This window comes from Danio rerio, chromosome 5, assembly GCF_052040795.2.
Source record: "Danio rerio strain M-AB ecotype USA chromosome 5, GRCz13ab, whole genome shotgun sequence".
Lineage (NCBI taxonomy): Eukaryota > Metazoa > Chordata > Actinopteri > Cypriniformes > Danionidae > Danio > Danio rerio.
Window position 1 is genome coordinate 33,176,098 of NC_141025.1, and position 24,282 is coordinate 33,200,379.

Consider the following 24,282-nt stretch of genomic DNA (forward strand, 5'->3'; position numbering starts at 1 on the left):
ATTTCTTGCTCTGGCTGGCATTTTGGAAACTAAGGCATCAAAAAGATATGTAAGAATCTAGTCCTACACACAAGATTTGATGACAAGAACTTGATTGATGTTTAAAAGTTGTGGTGTAAGCATAATAATGGAGTCTGTTGAAATAGTGCATAATGCACCTCAGTGTTGCTAAGTAAATGGCTATGCATTATTTTCTAATAATTCAACAGATCCTCATCAATTCTCTTATACAACATGGCGGATCAGTTGTCAAGTGAATAATTAGCTCACTGTAAGTGGTTTTTAAGTCATGACAACATTTTATCTTATTTGTAATGCATCAAACTAAATCATGGCTCAACTTAATTTTTAACTTGAATAAGTTGTTTAAAGTCAGTTATAGTAATTTAATTAAAAGTGACTCATAAGGTTAGTTGAATCTTGGACTTTAAAATTGAAGCCAACTATGTCAATTTTACGATGCTCTGACTGGCTGATGAACATTCTAAAGCGTTCAGTTGTTTTCAGATAACCACACAGCTGAAGTGCAGTAGTTTAAGACTTCATCATACTTCCCCATCATCTTGCTGAATGATTTCTGATGCTTCAAGTGATGTCAGCCAACAACAGAAAAAAAAGCTAAGCAAGACTAAACAAAAGGGTTTGGATGACATTTGTAAGAAACTAGTCCTATGCTCAGCAAAGGTTTGAGGACAAAAACTTGACAAGTACCTTTAAATACAACATCCGAACATTAGGTGTGATAAGTGGAATAATAATAACTCCAGGCCATTGATTTATCAGAAAACACTGCACAGGTTGAACGTATTCTTTGCTTTGCATGACTTCTAATATTTGAATGGCTCATCATAAACTTGCATTTTAATGTTTTATTTATTCTAAGTTTGTTTGAAGAACGCCTGAATCTCAGCCAAGTAGACTTCCTGTCAGCAGCGATGTTGAATATAATAGACTGAGATGACATGTCGTTATGAGTGTAGCCCCACATATTTCCACACAGCCAAACTGATTTCTTAACAGATTTTTTTACGCAGCAAGAAAAATCACGCTAGTGCACCTTTAAGGGTGTAGTGCTGGAAACGTTTAAAGTTTAAGACGCGTGCACGCGCACACACTCCTTTCTGCCGATTGCCCGTGGTAGGCATTGCGTAACTCACTCTATCCCACCGGATCTGTTCGCTTCCTCCTCCTCCTCCTCCTCGTCGTCCTCCTCCTTCTCAGGAAGTGCAGCCGCTGGTCTAAAGAGAGGCTCCGGACTCCCGCTCTCCAGCGACTCGATCGCGCGTCATCCATCGCGATGCCCTGCCTGCTTCTGCGCGCACCTGTGAGCGACGCACGCCAGTAACCGATGAAGGGTGAAGAGGATGCGCTGGAAGCAGCAGGGAGACGCAGCGGCATCATCCTCATCCTCAGCATCAGCAGCAGGGCGCTCGGTTAGCGCCCACCCCCACTCACTTCGTCTTTTCCTCCCCCCCTGCAGAAGCATGCTTGCGTGAGGGATGAGGCTGGAGACAGGGACATCAGGCCAGAGCTGCGGCCTTCTTCTTTTCACAAGAGCCGGGCTCGCCATCATCGCAGCAGCAGCAGCAGCAGCATCCGCCAACGCTTTGCCATCATCACACCAGCATCTTTGGTAGGCAGCCTGTCTCTCCTCTTCCGCTCGCCGTTTTTGCATAAGAAATGCAGGCCTGCCATGGTCATCCACTCAACCCCACATCAGTAGCCATGGCAACCACATCCTGTTAATAAGCGCTTTTTCATCCCCCCCATGTCTTTCTGTCTCCGGAGCGCAGGCTTATTTTACGCTTCGTTTTTTTTTTTTTTGGTTGTAGTAAAGATATTTATTTTGTTCTTATTTAGATTTTTTTTTATGAAGCTGTACATGATGTACTGTACAGTGTCTTTTCTCTCTCACACGTATTTGCAGAACGCAAAATGAGACGGTTTCTTAATAGTTGCAGGTTCAAATTCGTAATGGAAAAATATTTGCTTTTGCAGTATTTGCATTTTGATTCAGTCACTGACATTATCATAGGCATCATATTTCACTCAGGCAGTGTGTTCAACCCATCAAGACGAAGCTGATGATTTTGAAATATATATTTAATCTAAAATTAAATGAAGCCAAATATGAATAATGAAAGCAGAAATAGATTGCCTGTTTTCAAATATTACATGGCCTTTTCTTTTTATCAGATGTTATACTCTGACAGTCTTTTTGATTTGTGCACCTGTGTTGCTCAGTGATATATGTAAGGCATGTAACATTATAAAATCTGACGTGCTGTACTGTAAGATGCATTTAAAATTATTTTAATAACAATATTTAGTTTTTTGTTGCATGCAGTGCTTGTGCACTCAAAACCACATCAAATGAACTAGTCGATGTGATTAAAATTGACAATATGATTAAATCTTCTGGTGCATCTACAAAATTTTAAAACTAAAATCTGATATATTTGCACATTTAACTATGCATTATACATTGACAGTTCATGTATACAGTAGCTCCTTTTGTCCCAAATACCCGTGGACTTTTTACTTACTGTCTTCTGCTTATTCTCTTTTTTATAAGGGGTTGCCACAGCAGAATGAACCACCAATTACTCTGGCCTATGTTTTATACTGCAGATACCCTTCCTGTCACAACCTAACATTGAGAGTACAACTACACTAATAATACAACCCTCAGTGCTGGGAAACACTTTCACAATCTCCTATTCACACCTTATGGCCAATTTAGTTTATGGAATTCACCTATAGGACTGTGGGGGAACTGGAGCACCCGGAGGACACGGGCACACTCAAATACAGGGAGAACATGTAAACTCAAAGAAAGCCCTACAGTTCCAGCCAGAACTCAAACCAGCAACCTTCTTGCTGTGAGGCAACCATGCTAACCACTGAGTAACCCTTTTGCCCATGTGGGCTTTTCTTTTTTTATAAGTATTAGTGATCCACTCTCTTTTTTTCTGTTCTCATATATATATATATTTATATATATATATATATAAATTTGAAGTCAGAATTATTAGCTCCCTATTTTTTTATACTAATTTCTGTTTAACGGAGAGCAGATTTATTTTAACACATTTCTAAACATAATAGTTTTAATAACTCATTTCTAATAACTGATTTATTTTATTTTTGCCATAATGACAGTAAATAATATTTGACTAGATATTTTTCAAGACACTTCTATACAGCTTAAAGTGACATTTAAAGGCTTAACTAGGTTAATTAGGTTAACTAAACAGGTTAGGGTAATTAGGCAAGTTGTTGTATAACGATGGTTTGTTCTGTAGACTATTAAAAAAATATATAGCTTAAAGGGTCTAATAATTTAACTTAAAATGTAAAAAAAACAAATAAATAAATAAAAAATGCTTTTATTCAAGCTGAAGTAAGACTTTCTCCAGAATAAAAAAAATATTATCAGACATACTGTGAAAAATTCCTTGCTCTGTTAAACATCATTTGGAAAATATTTTAAAAAAGAAAAATAATTATTAATTATTAATTTAAAATAATAATTATTTACTGGCATTGATTGTACCATCAATAAAACCCTTTGACATTCACAAAAGCTTAAAGTGCACAAAAGTTCTTTGAATTGTTAAAATATTCTTTACAGTAAGTAAAATGGATTTGAATGGATTAAAAACGGTGCACTGAGTGGCAGACATTTGGAATTTTTATGTTTTATAAGTATTTAATTTTTTTTTTTGAATTTTGAAAACTATTAATTAACCATTATTACAGAAATGACATGAAAACCACTTGACTGAATTGATCATGATGTTGAAAATGACTGCTAACTTAAATAGCACATTATACACATTTACAAATACCTTAAAGAGATAACTCATTTAAACATCAAAAGTTACTCATTGGGCATCACGGTGGTGCACTGGGTAGCACAACCGCCTCATAGCAAGAAGGTCACTGGTTCGAGGCTCGGCTGGGTCAGTTGGCATTTCTGTGTGGAGTTTGCAGGTTCACATGGGTTTCCTCTGGGTGAATTAGGTAAGGTAAATTGTCCGTAGTGTATGTGTGTGAATTAGTGTGTATGGATGTTTCCCAGTGACAGGTGGCAGCTAGAAAGGCATCTTCTGCGTAAAATATATGCTGGATAAGTTGGCGGTTCATTCAGCTGTGGCGATTAATAAAGTGACTAAGCTGAAAAGAACATGTATGAATGATTGTTACTCATTTTTACTCTCCCTCTAATGGTTTCAAACCTTTAAATGTTTCTTTATTCGTTTGAACACTAAAGAGGATATTTTGAAGTAAGCTGGAAACCAAAAACCAATGACTTCTATTATTTGTTATTTTTACTAAGCATTTTCTTTTAAAACCATCTGAAGTGTTCAACAGAAGAAAGAAACTCATGAAGGTTTGTAGTAAAAACTGAGGAAACCTTTATGTTTGGGTGAACTACCCGCTTAACCCTTTAATTGCCTGCTCTACCAGATGGTTGACAATGTTTCGACTGTTTTAATTAATGACCGTTTTAAATAATGGTGTACACACCGCATTGTTGGTTTACAAAAAAAATCAAACAAACATAATCCTGTTGCACTACTACACTTTGGTTGGTTTTAATGAACAAAACAACAAGAAAGCATGTTAAATGAGAATCTGAAATATTTTATGGCATACTTCAAAACATGAAGATAATTTAGTATTCAGAAATGTTTTATTTTTGATTATGTTTTTAAATTAATTGCTCTTACACTTCACATTTTCTGGTTTTCACAGTACTGTATACATGTATTAATTCTGGTACTTTGACCAAAAACCAATATATCAACCATTTGGTAGAGGCTGATATTATGGAAATTATGGGATGTGTTATAAAAAAAAAACTTATTGAGTGTGTTAACTAGTAACATTAGGAGTTAAGAAATGCAATCCAAACATTTTTTTTTTCTTGGAGGGGCATTTAAAGGGTTAAGATAATATCTATCATCTTGTAGTTTAAATTATCAGAAGAGTAAATAATGTTGCTTGGCTTCCCTGACCTTTGACCCCAAATGCATTGTGTGCCTGCAGGTCTGTGAGCAGATCCAGGAGCATGAGCAGGAAGCTGTGTGGCGCGAGCAGATGTCAGGGTATAAGCGCATGCGGCGGCAGCACCAGAAGCAGCTGATCGCCCTGGAGAACAGGCTAAAGGCCGAGATGGATGAGCACAAGCTCCGGCTGCAGAAGGAAGTTGAGACCCAGGCCAATAACACCTACATCGAACTGGAACGACTAGCCAAAAAGCAAGCTACACAACTGGACAAGGAGGTTTGTAACTCTTTCTGACACACACAGTTTTGTTGTAATTCAATTTTTATTTAAAAAAATGAAAATATACAGTTGAAGTCAGAATTATTCGCCCCCCCCCCCCCCCCTTTTTTTATTTTTTTCCACAATTTCTGTTTAATGGAGAGCAGAGTTTTTCAACACATATAATAGTTTTAATAATTCATTTCTAATAACTAATTTATTTTATCTTTACCATGATGACAGTAAATAATATTTGACTAGATATATTTCAAGACACTTCTATAAAGCTTAAAGAGACATTTAAAGGCTTAACTAGGTTAATTGGTTAACTAGGCAGGTTATGATAATTAGGCAAGTTATTGTATAACGATGGTTTGTTCTGTCGACTATCTAAAATAGCTTAAAGGGGCTAATAAATTTGACCCTAAATGTTTCTAAAAAACTGCTTTTATTCTAGCCTTAATAAAACAAATAAAACTTTCTCTTTTTTATTTCCTTGCTCTGTTAAACATCATTTAGGAAATATTTTAAAAACTGTATAGCTGTACAATGTTTACAATAAAATACTTTTAACAGCTATTAATCCATAATATATACTTCCACCCCTCCACCCTGTTTTATGCACATCAGGAAACACAGAATAACTGTGTTTAGACCAAGCAATTAGATAAATGACATTGAATTTGACATTTGTAGTATCAGATGTGGCGATGCAGTGGCGCAGTAGGTAGTGCTGTCATGTCACAGCAAGAAGGTCGCTGGGTTGCTGGTTCGATCCTCGGCTCAGTTGCCGTTTCTGTGTGGAGTTTGCATGTTCTCCCTGCATTCGCTCCGGTTTCCCCCACAGTCCAAAGACATGTGGTACAGGTGAATTGGGTAGGCTCAATTGTACATAGTGTATGAGTGTGTGAATGTGTGTGTGAATGTTTCCCAGAGATGGGTTGCGGCTGGAAGGGCATCCGCTGCGTAAAAATGTGCTGGATAAGTTGGCGGTTCATTCCACTGTGGCGAACCAGGATTAATAAAGGGACCAAGCCGACAAGAAAATGAATGAAAGTATCAGATAAGGGTTAAGTGTCCAAGATTTCTTTGACATCGCCTATGTAGATTCTCCACACAGAATGTGCAGTTTTGCATTGTCTGTGCTGATGACAGTTCCACATACAGTATTTCCAATAGTGAATGCAACCAGTGCTTAAAAGAAAGATCATGAGGAGGTTTCCACCTCTGTACCATACTTGACAAAGTGTTAAGTTAAGCAGAGTTTACAAAATCTGACTTGAACCTCTTAAGCCAGAAGTTTTAGACTTTTAATTTTTTAAAAAGTATTTTTAGTATTATCAAATCTGCAACAGCGATCAGTTCTTTTGCAGATGGTAAATACTCTTTAAAATAAGTATTCAAAGTTAATATATGTATAAAGAAATTCTATTTAAATTATAATTTAGAAATTTTTAGAAGCATTTTAACACATTCAGCATGGGATGATAACCGGTTTCAAGGTACAAGGTCAAGATTTTCAAAACTCAAGGTTTTAAAACCGCCAAAGTTTACTGTTATACCATTCCTAAAGTATATATAAGTTTTTTTTAAACCATGTTTACCACAACTATTTAATTTAGTTTTAAGTGCAACAGTATCTTTAGCAGAAAAAGAACCTCTACATCAAAAGCTACTGCTCCAAAATATTTTAAATGTTTCCTAAAATAAAATATATTGTGTTCAAGGGGGGAAAAGTGTTTACAATACTGTGATACTGTGTTATTTTTATCCAAGGTTATCATATCGTCAGAATCTTACCCCGGCCTATGCCTAATATGAAATCAATTAGTTCAATAAGTTTATTCAGTTTAGCAAACCATAAATGATGACAAAGCGGTTACTGATGCACATCTAAACCACAATGGACTTTTTCCGTGATGCTTATCCTCCCTTGAGCTTTTGTGATTAATTTGTATGTGGTTAATGTTGCAAACCCAAAAGTTATTTGATCCTGTCTCTCAAAAGATAAAGGCCACAGCAGCTGAGGAGAAAAGAATCCAGCAACAGATCTTGGTCCAGCAGAAGAAGGAACTGACCACCTTCTTGGACACCCAGAAAAAGCAGTACAGACTATGCAGAGAAAGAATGAAAGAGGTGTGATCAGAACAGTCTAATTCTGCAGGCTTTTATATCCAGTTGAACAAGGCCGTTGCAATGATATATTACTATATTATGCAGAGATATTTTGCAGTAAAGCGCAGTGCTTTTTTTTTGTCTGTATGTAATAGGAAATGAATGAAGACTTCGATACACCAAAAGAGGAGAAACAAGAGCGCTTGTCACGGCATAAGGAAACAATGCAGCGCTCCCAGGCTGAGGAGGAGGCCCAGCTGTTGAACCAGCAAAGACTGGTTTACGAAAGGAGCTGCCGTGCTCTAAAAAGAAGAAGCCTTATCAAGAAGCACGAGTTTGAACAAGAGCAAATACGGGAGGCAAGCAATAATATTAGTCACCATAAAGAACGTCTTAAGTCACTTGTTTTGCTCCTGACTATTTTGATTTAGTAATTAAATTATAGTTCTTTTCAATTTAAGGGTCAACCAGATTTTTTTTGTTTTGATTTTAAAAGTAGATTAATGATCCCCAAGGCTGTTTTAAAAAAACAAAACAAAACAAAAAAAACAGTTTTTAATAAGAGCACAACAGTCAGATTATACATGCAAAAACATGATTTATATATTTTTATAGGGAAACCCTTCAAATATTGAGCTTGAAAGTTTTAATACATTTTATATGCTTTTAATAAACTCATTTGTTCTCTATAATACACCTTTTTAATGTGTTTAACAGCTAAATCGGTGCTAAAAAAAAACGGCCTATGGAACCATATAGAACATCAGACTACATCCTAAGAGAGACATTTAGCTCCGCCCACTTTAATGAAGTACTGTGAATGCGATAATCAAGCTTGTCTCAATTATTTTTTAAAAATACTTTGTTTATATGCATATCTAGTGATACATTTAAAATATACTCTTTCCACTAATTCCTTGCATCTATATAGTGCTTTTCTAAACACTCATTGCGTTTTACACATTTTTTAAGGGTGGGGGGGTGGGATGTGGTGTCTACTCAATCAACACCAGTGTGCAGCATCCACCTGGATTACGCGAAGGCTGCCATATTGCGCCAGACCGCACACCACACACCAGCTGATTGGTGGAGAGAAGACAGTGATGAAGCCAATTATGATCTTGGCATGTTTAGGCCATGATGGACAGTGGGAAAATTTGGCTTAAAACCCCTACTCTTTTTCGAAGGACATCCTGGGATTTTTAACGACCACAGAGAGTCGGATTTAACATCTCATCCGAAAGATGGCGCCCACTGAGCAGTATAGTGTCCCCTTCACTATACTGGGGCGTTACGACCCACACAAACAGGTTAAGCACTACCTGCTGGTCTCACTAACACCACTTCCAGCAGAAACCCACCTTTCCCATATAGTCTCCATTCCAGGTACTGACCGGGCACAGCCCTGCTTAGCTTTAGTGAGCGACCATGTGAGAGTTGCAGAGTTATTGTATTGTTATTGTTATTGTAGTGCTACTGTATTTACTTTTTTGTTTGATGTTCATATACTTATTTGCTTCGAATCAAATTTGTAGTGTTGTGATTCACTCCGTAGCTCGTTGATTTGCTTCGTTACTTACAATGCATTAAAGTTACATTTTCCTCATGAAAATAAAAATTCCTCATGAAAATACAAATTGGAAATATCTACAGCGCTGATGAATGTAAAGTGCAGTTTATGTCTTTGATAGCTAATCTGAATGTCCACCATCATTACTTCAGTTTTCAGTATCATTTGCTGATTGGTTCTTAAGCCACAATTCTTATTATCAAGTTAATAACAATTGTTCTTTTTTTTTTTTTTGTGGAAACCACATTTTGTTCAGCATTCCATGTTAAATAGAAAGCTCATAAGAACAGTATTGATATGAAATTGATTTTTAAAGAAATATTTTGAAAGCCAAGTTTCCAAAATCTCAAAAATACAGATTTTAACATTTACACTTATCCTTTTCTAGAAAACGAATCCTATTTTGTCTTACAGCTATTAAAATATTATTCACATGTGACTTGTTTTTTGTATTGAAGGAGCTTAACAAGAAGAAGATGCAAAAAGAAATGGAGCATGCATTGATGATCAGACAGGATGAGTCCACGCAAGAGCTGGAACAGCGGCAACTACAAACCTTACAAAGGCTACGCTTCGAGCTGATGCGGCACCAGCATCAAACTGAGCTGGAGAACCAGGAGGAGTACAACAGTCGACGGCAGAGGGAGCTACACAGGAAGCATGCACTGGAACGCCGACAGCAGCCCCGGAACCTGAAGGTAAATACATATAATTTTGAAGTCAGAATTTTGAGCCCCCGTTTCAATTTTATTATTTTTTATATTTCCCAAATTATGTTTTACAGAGCAAGGAAAAGTATTTTTTCTTCTGGAGAAAGATTTATTTGTTTTTTATTTTGGCTAGAATAAAAGCATTTTTTTAATTTTTAAAAGAGATTTTAAGGTCAAAATTATTAGCCCCTTTAAGCTTCATTTTTTTTCAACAAACCATCATTATACAATAACTTGCCTAATTACCTTAACCTGCCTAGTTAACCTAATTAACCTAGTTATGCCTTTAAATGTCACTTTAAGCTGTATAGAAGTGTCTTGATAATTATCTCGTAAAATATTATTTACTGTCATCATGGTAAAGATAAAACAAATCAGATATTAGAAATGAGTTATTAAAACTATTATATGTGTTGAAAAACTCTGCTCTCCATTAAACAGAAATTGTTCAAAAAAATTTGGAAAATTTGGGAAATTGTGGAAAAAGGGGGGCGAATAATTCTGACTTCAACTGTATATTTATTTAAACATATTCATTGGAAAAAAACGTAAAATAACAGTGAAAGAACAGACAATACAGATGCATTACAAAACTGTCCATTGTGTTCTAGACACTGGAGATGCAGATCAAAAAGCAATTCCAAGATACCTGTAAGGTGCAAAACAAGCAGTACAAAGCTCTGAGGAACCATCAGCTGGAAGTCTCCCCGAAGGGTGACCACAAAGCCATCCTGAAGTCTCTAAAGGAGGAACAGACCCGCAAGCTTGCACAGCTGGCAGAACAATACGAGCAAAGCATCAATGAGATGATGGCCTCACAATCGGTAAAGTACACAAGCACCATGAGAGAATGATGTTGTGGCAGTCAAATCAAATTAGGGCCGAATGGCATCTTAGGTTGTAAACAAAAACCTCCCATCAAGCATTTTTTGTGACAACATCTTGGCTAAAACTAGGCTCAATTTGGACTGTCAGTAAAAATCTAATAGACATCTAGCAAAACCAAAAATAGACATGCCATTAAATAGACAGTTTCGACTTCACCCATATAGTCATTTATTCATGTCTATTTGACGACTAGTCTATTTTTGGACTATTGCTAGACGTCTGTCAGATTTTCACTGACAGCCCAAGTTTAGCATTATTTAAGCCAAGGCGTCTATGTTCAATTCAATTTAATTTATTTATTTTCATGTGCAGAATAAGGAAATACGTTTCCTTTTACAATGAAATTCTTACTTTGCCGTCCACAGTGTCATACACATAACATATACATCATTCACAACACACAGATATATACAAAGAAGTGACGGAAGTATAATAATAAAATGTTTATATCTATGAATGTAAATAATATATAATACTGTATGTGGAGTAATGTAAACAAATGTAAACGATGTATAAGAGTTCTTAAATTTGTGCTTACTATGCAAAAAAAAGTGCCTAGTGCAGTTGGCTTATGTGCAAACAACAGGATAATGGCCGGGGCAGATTGAGTGCAATTGTATGCATTAATAGTGCAAACTGGGATGGAAAACTGATGTTTAGATGCCGTTTAAACACAGAATTGCTTTGTGGGTTTGGACTTGCTGATAAATGTTTTCAAATATGCAGTATAACACTGAATGTGTTAGTCTAGGGCTGTATCTGAAACAGTCTGCCTATACCCTCATTCGCTATTCCCTACAATAGTCCACTGATATAGTCCACAACGTCAGTTTTAGCTGTACTTAAATCTACATTTATTTATAATTCTCTTAGACCACGCTTTCACAACTAACATATCCTATTGTTCAATCTTGCAATGCTGTTAGATGGTAGATTTTGTACCTATGCATGTACTTGTTAAATTTAAGAACTTGCCTTAAAGCACAGCATCTTGTTTTAGTTAAAAAAATAAATAAGAGTTAAGTAAATTGCCTAAAATATTTTTTTCTGTGATTATAGTATATATTGATCCTGCGGTTTCCTGCATAGTTCTGCTCCAACTTCATTCAACACACCTGCCTGGAAGTTTCTAGTTTACATAGAAAGAGCTTGATTAGCTGCTTCAGGTGTGTTTAACTGGAGTTCGAACTAAAATATGAAAGACACTGGCCTTCCAGGACCAAATTTGGGCACCCCTGGTCTAGGTCACGTATTATTTAAGTCTTGATTTTGAGCTCGTCAGTTTTGTATTTTGACAAACCTTGGCCAAGGGGGTTGGACTTTGCACATCACATGCAGGAATTTCTCATTTACTTCCCATCTCATCAATGTGGAAAAATATTGGTTATTCTGTTTTAACCATTCAAAGATTTGAAGCAGTTTTTTGTTACAATTTCGAGTTTTAAACAAACTTTAGTAATTATGAATTAATAAGTATAATTATGAAACAAATTATTTCATCCATTCATATTTGAAGCTTGTGTTCATTCATAAAATATTCTGAACTGGTCCTGTTTCTGGGCTTTGCTTGTGTGTTCAAATATCTGTCTGCTTCATTAAAGATAATAGTCAGGAGTGTTGGATCATTAGCTTATAAGGAGAGGACACAATCAACTAGTCAGACACTAGAATGTGTATTGTGGAATGTTTGAAGTCTTTCAAACAGGTCAGTTTGATTAGGATTGTTTTTCTTTAAGATTATTTGGATCGAAAACTCATTGATTGTCTGATTTAGAATGCAAAATCCGAAATGCCCCTCTATTGCGATGCCACACAGAGTGTAGATATAGACATACACAATGTAGACTATTATAACTGAACATAGCTACAGAGATAAACATTTATTGCATCACGTTTTGTAAATACAGCATTAAGAATTTATATGTGAAGAGTTCAAAACCCTCTCAGGGCTGTCTGAAATGTTGTCTAATATCTCTACTTTAAAAACAATAAAGGAAACTACTATTTGCCAAAAAAAAAAAAAGTAAATAAAAAAAATTAAGAAAAGTTCAGATGGAAATTCTTCTTATATTTATACATTTCATGAAAATATGCCTTGTATGATTATCATTATTGTGTGATGATTTGCCTAAAGGCCTACACAAGCAGTATCACCTCTAAAAACAACTTTAAATGTTGTTTACTATTGTTCAGACAGTGTGTAAAATAACTTTTGTTCTGATACCCAAAGGCCCAACATTATATTTCCCCAAAAAATTCCTTAAATGTACTTAATGCAAAAACACACTTATTTCTGTATTAGAGGCCTCTAATAATGCCTAATAATGGCATTAATAGGTGATTTAAATTATTATTTTTTTGCTGTGTTTTTGTATAATTAAGTCTTTCAGGGTTAAATGACTTGTGAATTTGAGCACCGAGTGCACTGAACAGAATGCCTTCTGTCATTCATACAAATGTTTAATCAAACAATAATTTATTTAGAAACTTACACTGATAGGATTGTTCTGTGGATGCCATCTTGTGGTTATATGTGGAAATTACTTTGACATGCAAACTGTGAATTAAAAGTATTCTCTAGCAAAAGAGTGTACATTGGTTGTACACATTATGGCAATGCGTTATGGGATTGATTAGGTGTACTTCAGGCTGTCTACTTTATCAAATGAAATGAGTGTAGTTAACTCAAAATTGACTGAATTTTGAATTGAACTCATTTGAAAAGAGTTTTGAACTCAGTGTTCAAGGTAATGAGCTAATAAAATACCTTGTTACTTCAGCTTAAATGGAGTAAGTTTACAGCACTCATACAGATTTGTTTTTTTAAATTTAAATTCAAGTGGCTTCTTGCAATTGGTTTCCTCACACTGTTTGAGTTGCCTTAACTTGGGTTTTACAGTACTCAGTTGGTTTGAGTTCTCTTCATTTATCGGTTTTACTGTGCTCAAATGGCTTTGTTTACTCAAATGGATTAAGTGCACAGTACTTATTAGGATTAGTTTTTGAACTTAAATGGTTTGTAGCAATCGGTTTTCTCAAATGGTTTGAGTTACTTTAACTTTTTGGGTTTTACAGTGTAGTTTTAAACACCACTACAAATGGCTGCTCCATCAAATTGCGCATCATTTGCACACTATGGGTGGATTTCAATCTAAAGGCCTCGTACCTGTGAACTAATACATTTGGAGGGTCCCGCTGAAGGGATTAGAGCATAGGGATGAATCCTTCTGAGTTGATTGCAGTATGTGACACCAAACAGCTTCCTTGCTTAAAGGATAATTTTCCCAAGAGTCCATCAGTTGTATTTTTCAAACTCCTTCGTTCCAAAGGGCCTTTCAAAGTGGCCAGTTTTGCAATGACACTTCAATATGGCAGCCATGATTTTTTTCACTTCGAAGTGCCCTTTGGAGAGCGATACTTCTTGTTTGGAATGCACTGTATGTCTGCCGACATTGACTGTGCGTTCTATGCGTTCTTAAGTGATATTTTATCCTTGTGTATCATCATGACCAACCACCAAAGAACCCACAAGTCATTGTGGCTAAATGAAAGAGTGAGGATGCCCAGCATTTTATATTCAATATTATTTACAGTTCAGAGATATAGCCTAACATGTTTATCTCAAGAGTTTTCATTAAAGCGATAGTAAAAAATATATACTTTTTTTTATTTTTTATAAAAAATTTTTTACAGAATTTTAGTATAGGCATAAACACATGGAATGGTGTTTGGTGAAACTCATATTAAAATCTATTTTATTTGTGTTGTGATAAGTATCTTTGTAAGGTGTTTGTACATGTTATATATATTAAAAAGAAAAAAAAAACTAGCAAACAATAAATCAGTGTACTAATGTAGTAATGTTTAAATTATTTCTCATGAAACTTTATGAAGGTCATGTAACCAACAGGAAGATCATCGAATCTCATTTCCCACACGATGCTTTCTGTGTTCTCATGGTCTTCCGAGTTTGTTCTTCCGAGTTAACTTGGCAGGATTGGTCTCAGTAACCCTAAGTTCGTTCTCTGCATTCTTAGTGTTGAGAAACATCTTATGTCATGCAGAATTCAGCTCTGATTTTAATCAAATACACCTCAACAATCTCCAATAATTTACCACAATAACAAGTGAACAACCAGTGGCTAGAAAATGGTAATAATTTTAGAGTATGGTGCCCAAGATAGTGCCCACAGCTGAATCCTTTTTGTTTTCTAGTCCACTAGTCCACTAGCAAAAGTCTAATATCATGCGAGTTTAAGTTTCTTTTAAATTTGATCAGCAATCTGTTTATTCAATTAAAGCTAATATAAGTAGAACAATTCATTCATAGTATTTATTCATTTTGAATCAGAACGCAACCAGACAGGTGTATATATTTTTCAGGTATAGCTATACGGGTATATAACTTTTCTAGAAATAAGAAAAGAACTAAAACCAAATAAATGAAAGTAATATAAACATTAAAACAACAAGAACTAAATACAAAAACATCTTATAGTTGTTACAATATTATGATATTGTAATTATTGTAATTACTTTTCTTGAATAAGACACTTGATAAAGTACAGATCCAACCTGTGGAGGATGCTTTCTTCCGAATGACAGCTTCTAGAAATGTTTACAGATGTGTATTGGGTGTAGCATATGCATGACATTGGTCTTGCAGGAGCAGGATTGGTTTATGTAATAACATGTATTTTCTTTGGAAATGCACAGAACATGTTTAATTGTTCAAAAGCCCTTACCTTCCCCATAAGGCAGCAACTGGCTTAAACCATTTAAGAGGTTTCCCTCTAGTGGCTCTGCTAGGAACTTCCTTATAATAGAATTTGAGCAACTAGACTCTCTCAACAAAACCAAATATTGTACTTAAAACATCCTCCTCCGAATGAACAATGTTTTAGTATATACATGGTATAAAATTATATATATATATATATATATATATATATATATATATATATATATATATATATATATATATATATATATATATATATATTTATTATTATTTTTTTTTGGAAATTGTAACTTAATTTGATTGTTTTTGTATTTAGGTGTTGTTTTAATGTTTATATTACTTTCATTTATTTGGTTTTAGTTTTTTCCTATTTCTAGAAAAGTTATATACCTGTATACCTATACCTGAAAAATATAGATAACTGGCTGGTTACGTACTTATTCTAAAAGTATAAACCAAGCATGGTTACTAAAATAGGTAAAAATGTGCTGAAAGAGGTGCTATCCTGATGATGGGGACAAAATATTGTTAAAAATCATTGTACTGAAGACTCAGCTCTCTGTGGTTAGAAAAAAAATCTAAAGTGTTTTTGAAAAGAGTACAGCTGCCTCTGAACATTATCATAGCCTACTAATCATCCTCATATCTACGAAGTGGCTGCCTCATTTGGTCTCTTCACCGATGAGCTGGTGTTTTGGTGCACCATGGCTGCTATCCCTTTATCCTGGTGGACCCATGCAGCAAATTGGTGGTGGTTAAGTGGTGGTGGTTTTCACTCCAAAAAATAAGTAAAGCACCTTGAGTGTTGCTAAAAGTACAATATTAGCATGTTAGCACAATGTTAAAATTGTTGCGTCTTAAAATAATCAAATGTTTTAGATAATAATTGCAGTGTGCTACTCTTTCAGTTACGTTTAGATGAAGAGCAGGAGGCCGAATGTCAGGCTTTACGGCAGCAGCTACATCAGGAGATGGAGCTCCTCGATGCCTACCAGAACAAAACGAAGGCGCAGATGGAGGCCCAACATGAGCGTGAGGTGCAGAAGTTGGAACAGAAGGCGTCTTTGCGCCGGGCTCACTTGGAACAGAAGGTGAGTTGTTTTTTTGTAACCTCTGTAATTCACAGGTTCCGCAATACATCAGTAGTAAAAGTGTGACGATATCCTGCTGTTGAAAATGGTGCTTTACAAATCTTTAAAAATCACCAGATTATAGAATGAGCAGTATCTGCTGAATTGTGTGTACATTGTATGTGTGCTCGTAACTCTAAAGTGCAGGACTGCATACTCATATGTTATAGAAGCATGATACTGACTTTTAAAGATGAAAACTATTGCTTTGTTCCAAATGAGAAAATAAAATGTTGGGCATAATTGACATATTAAGCACAATAACCATTTAAAACCATGTAAACAGAAAGCACTCAAGACAGTGTGTTTGGCTCTTCAGCTCTTTTAGCACCATTATTTGATGTTATCTTACTTGCCAACCCTCCCATTTTTCCCGGGATTCTCCCATATTTTACAATTCTAACCCACTATCATCCCGTAAACGTATTTTTCTAAATTTCTCCCATATTTTCAATCATTCTATGGAGAGTGGCAATAAACATTAAAGAGCCGATCCTCCCTACACTAAAAAAATAATGTCTGCAAAATTGCTGCAAACTATTTTTTTTGTGTTGGATTTAAACAAACAAATGACATTTAGTAATGTTCAACTTAACATGTTCGATCACTTAACTTTAAAAACGTAGTAAATACAAGGAATCGTCTTTGAATATTTTTTTTTGTGTATACGCAACCAATACTTCCCAACCACCAGGGGACGCCCCTTGCTTTCTGGGCGCTTCTGTGCTTTCATTTTATTTAGGCAAAAAAACACTTGGAAATAAATATAAAAACAGTGGGATTCCCTTCCTTTGCATTACATGCACCGCTGCCCCTCTTATGCAATCCTCAAAACAGGTATGGGTCATATGCAACGAAAATTATTGAAATACCTGTTTTGCCTAATAATATTTACAAACACAGTTGGTAAAGACTTAAATGGCAGTATCAAACAGAATCAAACAAAATAAGTACTCTTCTCTACTAAATAACTCTTTTTCCTCCATTCAAAATCAGAATTAAAATGAGCTTTATTTGTCAAGTGTGCGCAAACACACTAGTATTTTTGTGGTTTACAGGAGCTCAGGGAACAAATATATACAGTGCGTACATACAGTACATACAAACATAGATTTATACAAACAACCATACATACATACTGTACATACATGCAGTTGAAGTCAGAATTATTAGCCCCCTGTTTATTTTTTCCCACAATTTCTGTTTAAAGGAGAGATTTTTTCAACACATTTCTAAACATAATAGTTTTAATAACTCATTTCTAATAACTGATTTGTTTTATCTTTGCCATGATGACAGTAAATAATATTTGACTGGATATTTTTCAAGACACTTCTATACAGCTTAAAGGGACATTTAAAGGCTAATTAAAGGCTAATAGGTTAATTAGGTTAACTAGACAGGTTAGGTTAAATAGACAAGTTATTGTATAACGATGGTTTGTAGACTATCGAAAAAAAATTGCTTAAATGGGCTAATAATTTTGACCTAAAAATGGTTTAAAAAAAAAAACTCCTTGTATTCTAGCTGAAATAAAACAAAGAAGACTTTCTCCAAGAAAAAAATATTATCAGACATACTGTGAAAAATTAATGTTAAACATCAATTGGGAAATAAAAAATAAATAAATAAATAAATAAAAAATAAATAAATAAATAAAGATATAAAAAATAAATTAAAAGGGGGCTAATAACTAATAATTCTAACTTTAACTGTACATACATCAACACAATGACAAAACGACATTTAAATACTTACTGTATATATATATATATATATATATATATATATATATATATATATATATATATATATATATATATATATATACAGTAAGTATTTAAATGTCGTTTTGTTTTTTTCACCCTGTTTATATTGAGGTATTTTCATTTAAAGTTAATGAGAATAACGTATTATTTTCCATAAAAGTGAAACCTACACACAGGGGGTAAAGGAAAATGCTCATTTTAGATGATAATTTCAGATGGCATTTAGAGGCTTTGGCATTCATTTACAATTAAGTGCCTATATTTGAAACAATAAGCAGTAAGGGTTCTATATATATTCATGAGCAAAAGAAATAGGTAGAAACTGATGTGCTACCTATTTAAGTTGAATATGGCCTGAGGAAAAAAAAAAGTTTTTATGGCTAAATGGTTTAGTGCATAAAGATCTGTAGTGTCCCTGAGGGGAGAAGTGTGTACAGTTGTTGGCCAGGGTGAAAGGGGTCTTAAATGATGTTACCTGCCTGTTATCTCATTCTGGAGATGTACAAGTCCTGGAGCTTGGGCAGGTGCACACCATAATCCTCTCAGCTGTACCTTGCAAGCATTTTCTTGTTTTTAAAACATGTCTATCATGACTAGTTTTGGGCTATTCCTAGATGTCTATTAGATTTTTACTGACTGCCCTAGTTTAGCCTTGTTTTAGCCAAGATGTCTACGTTTAGATGTCTATAAGAAGTCTATTAAACACAAAATTGTTCGCTGGGTAGTATCTGGCTGCAAAATTTCACAAAAAAATGTTTGCTGTTTGTTCAAACGACCTAATTAAAATGAGCTGAAACAACACAATACTTGAGATTTTTGGGGGGACAACTTAATTGTTTTATGTTCAATCCGCTTAAATTTGTAAAAACCAATAAGCTAACTTAATTCCTTTATGTTGCCCTAACCCAAATCTACTTTGTGGAACCCAGTATTTTTTAGAGGGTACACATGCAAGCTGAGACACAAGTCCCAGACATTCAGATTCTCATGCACTGAATAAAGCTAGTGAAGTCACTGTGCACAGTGAGGGGCAGGGTTAGGTGTACACATTAAAAGCATTGCATGAAGTCTCAACTTGCATGTGCAACCCAATTCCCTGACTGTCAGCTGCAGCCTTCCTATGTCTGATTTATCTTTTTTGTCTTTAATAGCTTTAAATGTCACCTATTTTACCCCTTTTACAATATGTAAGCCTTTAATGTCTCCAGAATGTGTTTCTAAGGTTTCTGCTCAAAATAGCCATCAGATATTTTATTGTAATCTCCAGAATCTGCCCATTTTGGTGTCTGAATACATTGTAGCTGTTTTTGTAACCTGTGGCTTTAAATGAAAATAAGCTGCTTCTCCCCAACCACTGTTACATATTTTACTGTCTTTACTACAAACCTGCACTGTTTTAAAAATGTATTAAAACTTATAAAAAAATCACAGAGAGTTATGACAAATATTTTAATCCCAGTTTATTTGCAAATAAAAAATTCTGTGGACATGTGTATACACGTTATTATAGAAACATGGCACCTGTCAATCTATTGAAGGACAAGGAAAATCACACTCCTATGTAGGCATGGGCCGGTATAAGGCTCTTTACAATTTAAAACGCCATTTTTTGGATATATTTTCTGCTGGAGATACTGTTGTCTTTTTATTTTAGATTTCTTTTATCTTTGCCATTATAACAGTAATTAATATTTGACTAGATATTTTTTAAGACACTTCTATACAGCTTAAAGTGACATTTAAAGGCTTAACTAGGTTAATTAGGTTAACTAGGCAGGTTAGGGTAATAAAGTTATAATAAAGAGGAAAGTTATTGTATAACGATGGTTTGTTCTGTAGAATATTGAAAAAATATATAGCTTAAAGGAGCTAATAATTTTGACCTTAAAATGGATTTAAAAAAATTAAAAACTGCTTTTTTTTCTAGCCGAAATAAAACAAATAAAACTTTTTCTAGAAGAAAAAATATTATCAGACATACTGTGAAAATTTCCTTGCTCTGTTAAACATCATTTGGGAAATATTTAAAAAAGAATAGAAAATTCAAAGGGGGACAAATAATTCTGACCAAGTATATATCACTTCACAAAATGGGTAGTGGAATATTTTTGAGCATAAAAACATGACAATTATTTGGCATTATGCTTTTGCACAGCTAACCAAATGACAAATATTTATGTTGCACAGGTATGCGATTTATTAACATATCATTTTTTAAAATAAAACAGTGCAGTTGCATGCTGGTCCATATGGAGAGTTCGGTTTTTTATTGAAACAATTCTTATTAATGAGGTGGATCATCTATTATTTGATTGCAGTTTAGGTTTTTGTTGAGGTACTGTACGATTCACTCTCAGTACTGTGATGTTGCAGTCATCATTTTGCTATGGTGACAACACTTTAATCAAGCCGCACATTTGGTGGCAGTAAAATGGATGGGATCTTGTTTGAGGAAATTGTCCACATCTCTGTTCACAGATTGAAGAAGAGCTGGCCTCACTTCATAAGGAACGAACAGAAAAAATCAAGCATTTATTTGAGCGCCAGGAGCGAGAACTGGAGATGTTTGATTTGGAAAGCGCACGGTTAGGATTCGGAAGCTTGGCCTCGTTTGACTTTCCCAAGGACGAGGCCAGATGATCCAACAGAAGCGGAGGGGACTGTTCAACGCTGATGTCTTTGGACACATTGTGCCTGCACTGTCCCTGATTGTTGGATTTACCAAGATCACCCAAACAGTGACCATGCTGGATCAATGTCTTATAACTCTTTATCGGCTGAAATTCTTGAACGAGCGGAGAAACTTAACAGCCACAGACACAAAAGTGGTTTGCTGGTGCATCATAAACCGAGACGAACCATCTAGACGAACCGACCTTTTCTCCATGCCATCGTCCCACTTTTGGTATTCAATTAGTAATTCAGGATATTTTAGTACAAGTAAGCACTTTGATATGTTAAGTACGATCCCATCATGTAAGGTGGATATGAAGTGTGAAATGCCTTTGGTGTCATCAAAGGACATTGTGACTGTAGAATGTGTCCTGCGTCTTCACCGTGGCTATTAGCTGTTTTGTACGTATCACAGCGAATGTGACAACTGTTGATGAAAACTTTGCGCAGAAGCCGATTTTGAAGCAGTGTCTCATTTGAAAATATGGTGACTACATTAAGAGCATCCGATTGATTTCATATTGTGGAACCCACGCTTTGTTTCTTTTGACTTAGGAGGGTAAAAAAAAGGGGGGGGCGGGCAGGGGGCACAAAAAAAGTGTACTCATCGTTCAGTATCCTAAATGAATTGGCATTAGTTCTATATCCGGATGTGGATTTATGACATTAAATCAGTTCTGTCAGAGTTACTGGTATTATTGCATGCACTTTAAAAGACAAATTCAGGTTGTGAAGTGGAGCATGAATCTGTCCGAGATTTTAGCCGTGTACAAATAAAAGTGGTCATAGCAGTTTTGTTTTCATGGCTATTGATACTGAACATAAGCTTTATCTTTGATATAAATACCCGCCAAATTGCCAAATGCCTTTAAGTTCTGTTGATGAATGTTTTCGTTTTCCTTCTTTTGCACAATCTGTTGAATTGTGATTCATTCAGTGTGGACTTACCACTGCTCTTGTACAGGGAAAATGTTGCAATTTGTGTTGTACAAATTTTATATCAATATTTGTATATGATAACCTAACTAGGGTTTACATACTGTATGTATCGATCAATCATTGCCAACAAAGATCTATGGAGTTCAGCGAAGGCAGACGAATGCAAACTTATTTTTGTAAGTCAAATAGAAAGTAACTTATATTCTCGTGCATCATGTGACTGACAGCCTACACATGTCTGGTGGAGCTAAAATGCGAACACTTCTGTGTAACAGAGTTCATGGCTTGCTGTCATTAACGAAAGACGCCAGTCCAGCCACTAGGTTCGGTTGATTCTTGATTCACAACAACATGTACTTTATAGGCAGATTTGTGGTGTGTAATAAAAGATTCTTTGGGCCTGACCAACTACTATGTTTTATAAACTCTGACCTTTACCCCTATTATTCTCATATATGAGTGTCTCATAATGTTTGATCGGGATTTTTCCCCCCTGTCATTTAGGGCCTCTTCTCCGACAAAGCCATTGTTGAAACTGCCATTGCACAAATGAAGTGTTGTTTTAACAAATAAACATTAATGAAGTTTTGATTGGCTAATGGCATGCTGGGAAATACTGATCGTTTTTTTTTAATATATTATAGAATGATATGTTCATTTATCTATTTTGAACGTTTGAAGATGGGCATTGTTCTTTAAATGCTTGCGGTATTTAACCTCAATATGCCCTTCAGCAAATGTAAACATCATGGAAAAAAGTTCTTGTTCACAAGACCGCCTTACATCTCAGCTATTGTTTTTTCACACTTTACAATTAATGCAAGTTACTGTTAATTAATCACATTACTTTTGGGGTAAGTAATAAAGTTTTTTTTTTTTTTTTTAAATAAGCAACACATGTTATTTTGTTTTTCCTTTTGCTGACAGACAAACCTCCAGGTCCTGTGTTAAAAGAAATGATGATTATTGTAGAGCAAGAGTGTCAAACTCTGCACAGCATCAACACACTTACCTGTAGGTTTCAAACAAGCCTGAAGGATTCAATTAGTTTGATCAGGTGTGTTTAATTAGAGTTGGAACCAAACTGTGCAGAGCTTTGGCCCTCCAGGAACTCAGTTTGACCTGTGCTGTAGACATATGTGAAGATGCACATACTCATCTCACTTGCAAAAAATAAAAATAAAAAACAACCTGATTTAGTAGAGCATTCATTAAAATAAAAAAATAAATAAATAAATAAATAAATAAAAGCAGGAATAATGTTAAAAAAACAAAACAAATCGTTTTTTTGCATTTAAAAATCATTGTCTTTACTGCTGACCTTCGATTATCAAGTTCTATAAAAAAGACTTAGGATAAACATTATATTTGTGTTCTTTCTTCTTTATTATTACTATTATGGCATACGTGTTGAACTTTTCTCTACTGCGTCCTTCATGCAATCTATAAAGGCAGCAAAGCTAAAAGGTTTGTTTGAGCTGCGCCCTCTGCTGACCAAATGTCTCTAGTCACTCATTTTTACTAATGGTGTAACCTGACTTATATTTGCAAGAAAAAAAGTAACTTTCTTTTAAAAATAGACACAAGAAATAGTTTCTGTTAGTTCAATACAATTGAAAAAAAAATATATATTTATACTTTGTTTTATACGATAAAGAATTGGGGATTGAATTCATTTTAATGACATTAAATTTAGAAGTAAATCCACAAGAAAAGAATGAGCAATCAAGTGTTTCTGGAGGATAAGAACAAAAGCTACACAAGTCTACCTCAAAGTTCAGTCTTTTCTCAATAAACTCAGTAACGGTATATGTCCTAAACAAAATTCTATAATGAGTTTTTTTTTGACTGTAGGTGCTACAGGATATTTAAGATAAAAAGCAAAAGCTTTGTCTTTTACTAAGGGTTCAACATCTCCTAAGTGATAATATTTATAATCACCTTTTATAATGCATTTAAATTCTTTGTAAATAGGTTTGTTGCTGCATTTACTAGCATTTTTTAAGAAGCTGATTTCTTACAGCAACTATTAAAAAAGAATAAAAAAAATACCTATAATTGACCTAATCAAAGCAGTACCATCACAAACTTATTTTAACCTTTATTTGTGATTCTTTTGTATTCATTTGTCAATAATAACACTATTATGGGTAAACTAATAATAATAATAATTATAATTCAGGGGGCTAATAATTCTGACTTCAACTGTATATATGCGGATATTTACCATATTGAATACAACTTGGCTGAACACTATTTTAACCATTAAACTCTAAATGTACAAAGACATGATTTTAAACGTCCATGGCCTTCATATTATCATATTCATACTTTGCCCACTTTAAATGTATGTAAATGATGTGCTTTATTTCTTTTCTATATATCTTCTAAACTTGCAATCATTTTAAAGTCATTTTGGTTAACAAGAAAGCGACTCATGCAAATTGGGATGTTTCATAAGAAAATAAAGTGT

At 34.7% G+C, this 24,282-nt stretch overlaps 1 protein-coding gene across 1 annotated transcript; it reads left to right on the forward strand.

The window, feature by feature from the left end:
- Window positions 1-1,201: 1,201 nt before the first annotated feature.
- On the forward strand, window positions 1,202-22,413 carry taok3b (TAO kinase 3b). The gene is made up of 8 exons (XM_087253632.1): window positions 1,202-1,633; window positions 5,056-5,292; window positions 7,282-7,410; window positions 7,545-7,748; window positions 9,418-9,657; window positions 10,281-10,493; window positions 16,207-16,389; window positions 20,676-22,413. The coding sequence occupies exons 2-8, from the start codon at window positions 5,107-5,109 to the stop codon at window positions 20,835-20,837; spliced, it is 1,317 nt and encodes a 438-aa protein (XP_087109758.1). The 5' UTR covers window positions 1,202-1,633; window positions 5,056-5,106; the 3' UTR covers window positions 20,838-22,413.
- Window positions 22,414-24,282: the final 1,869 nt, after the last annotated feature.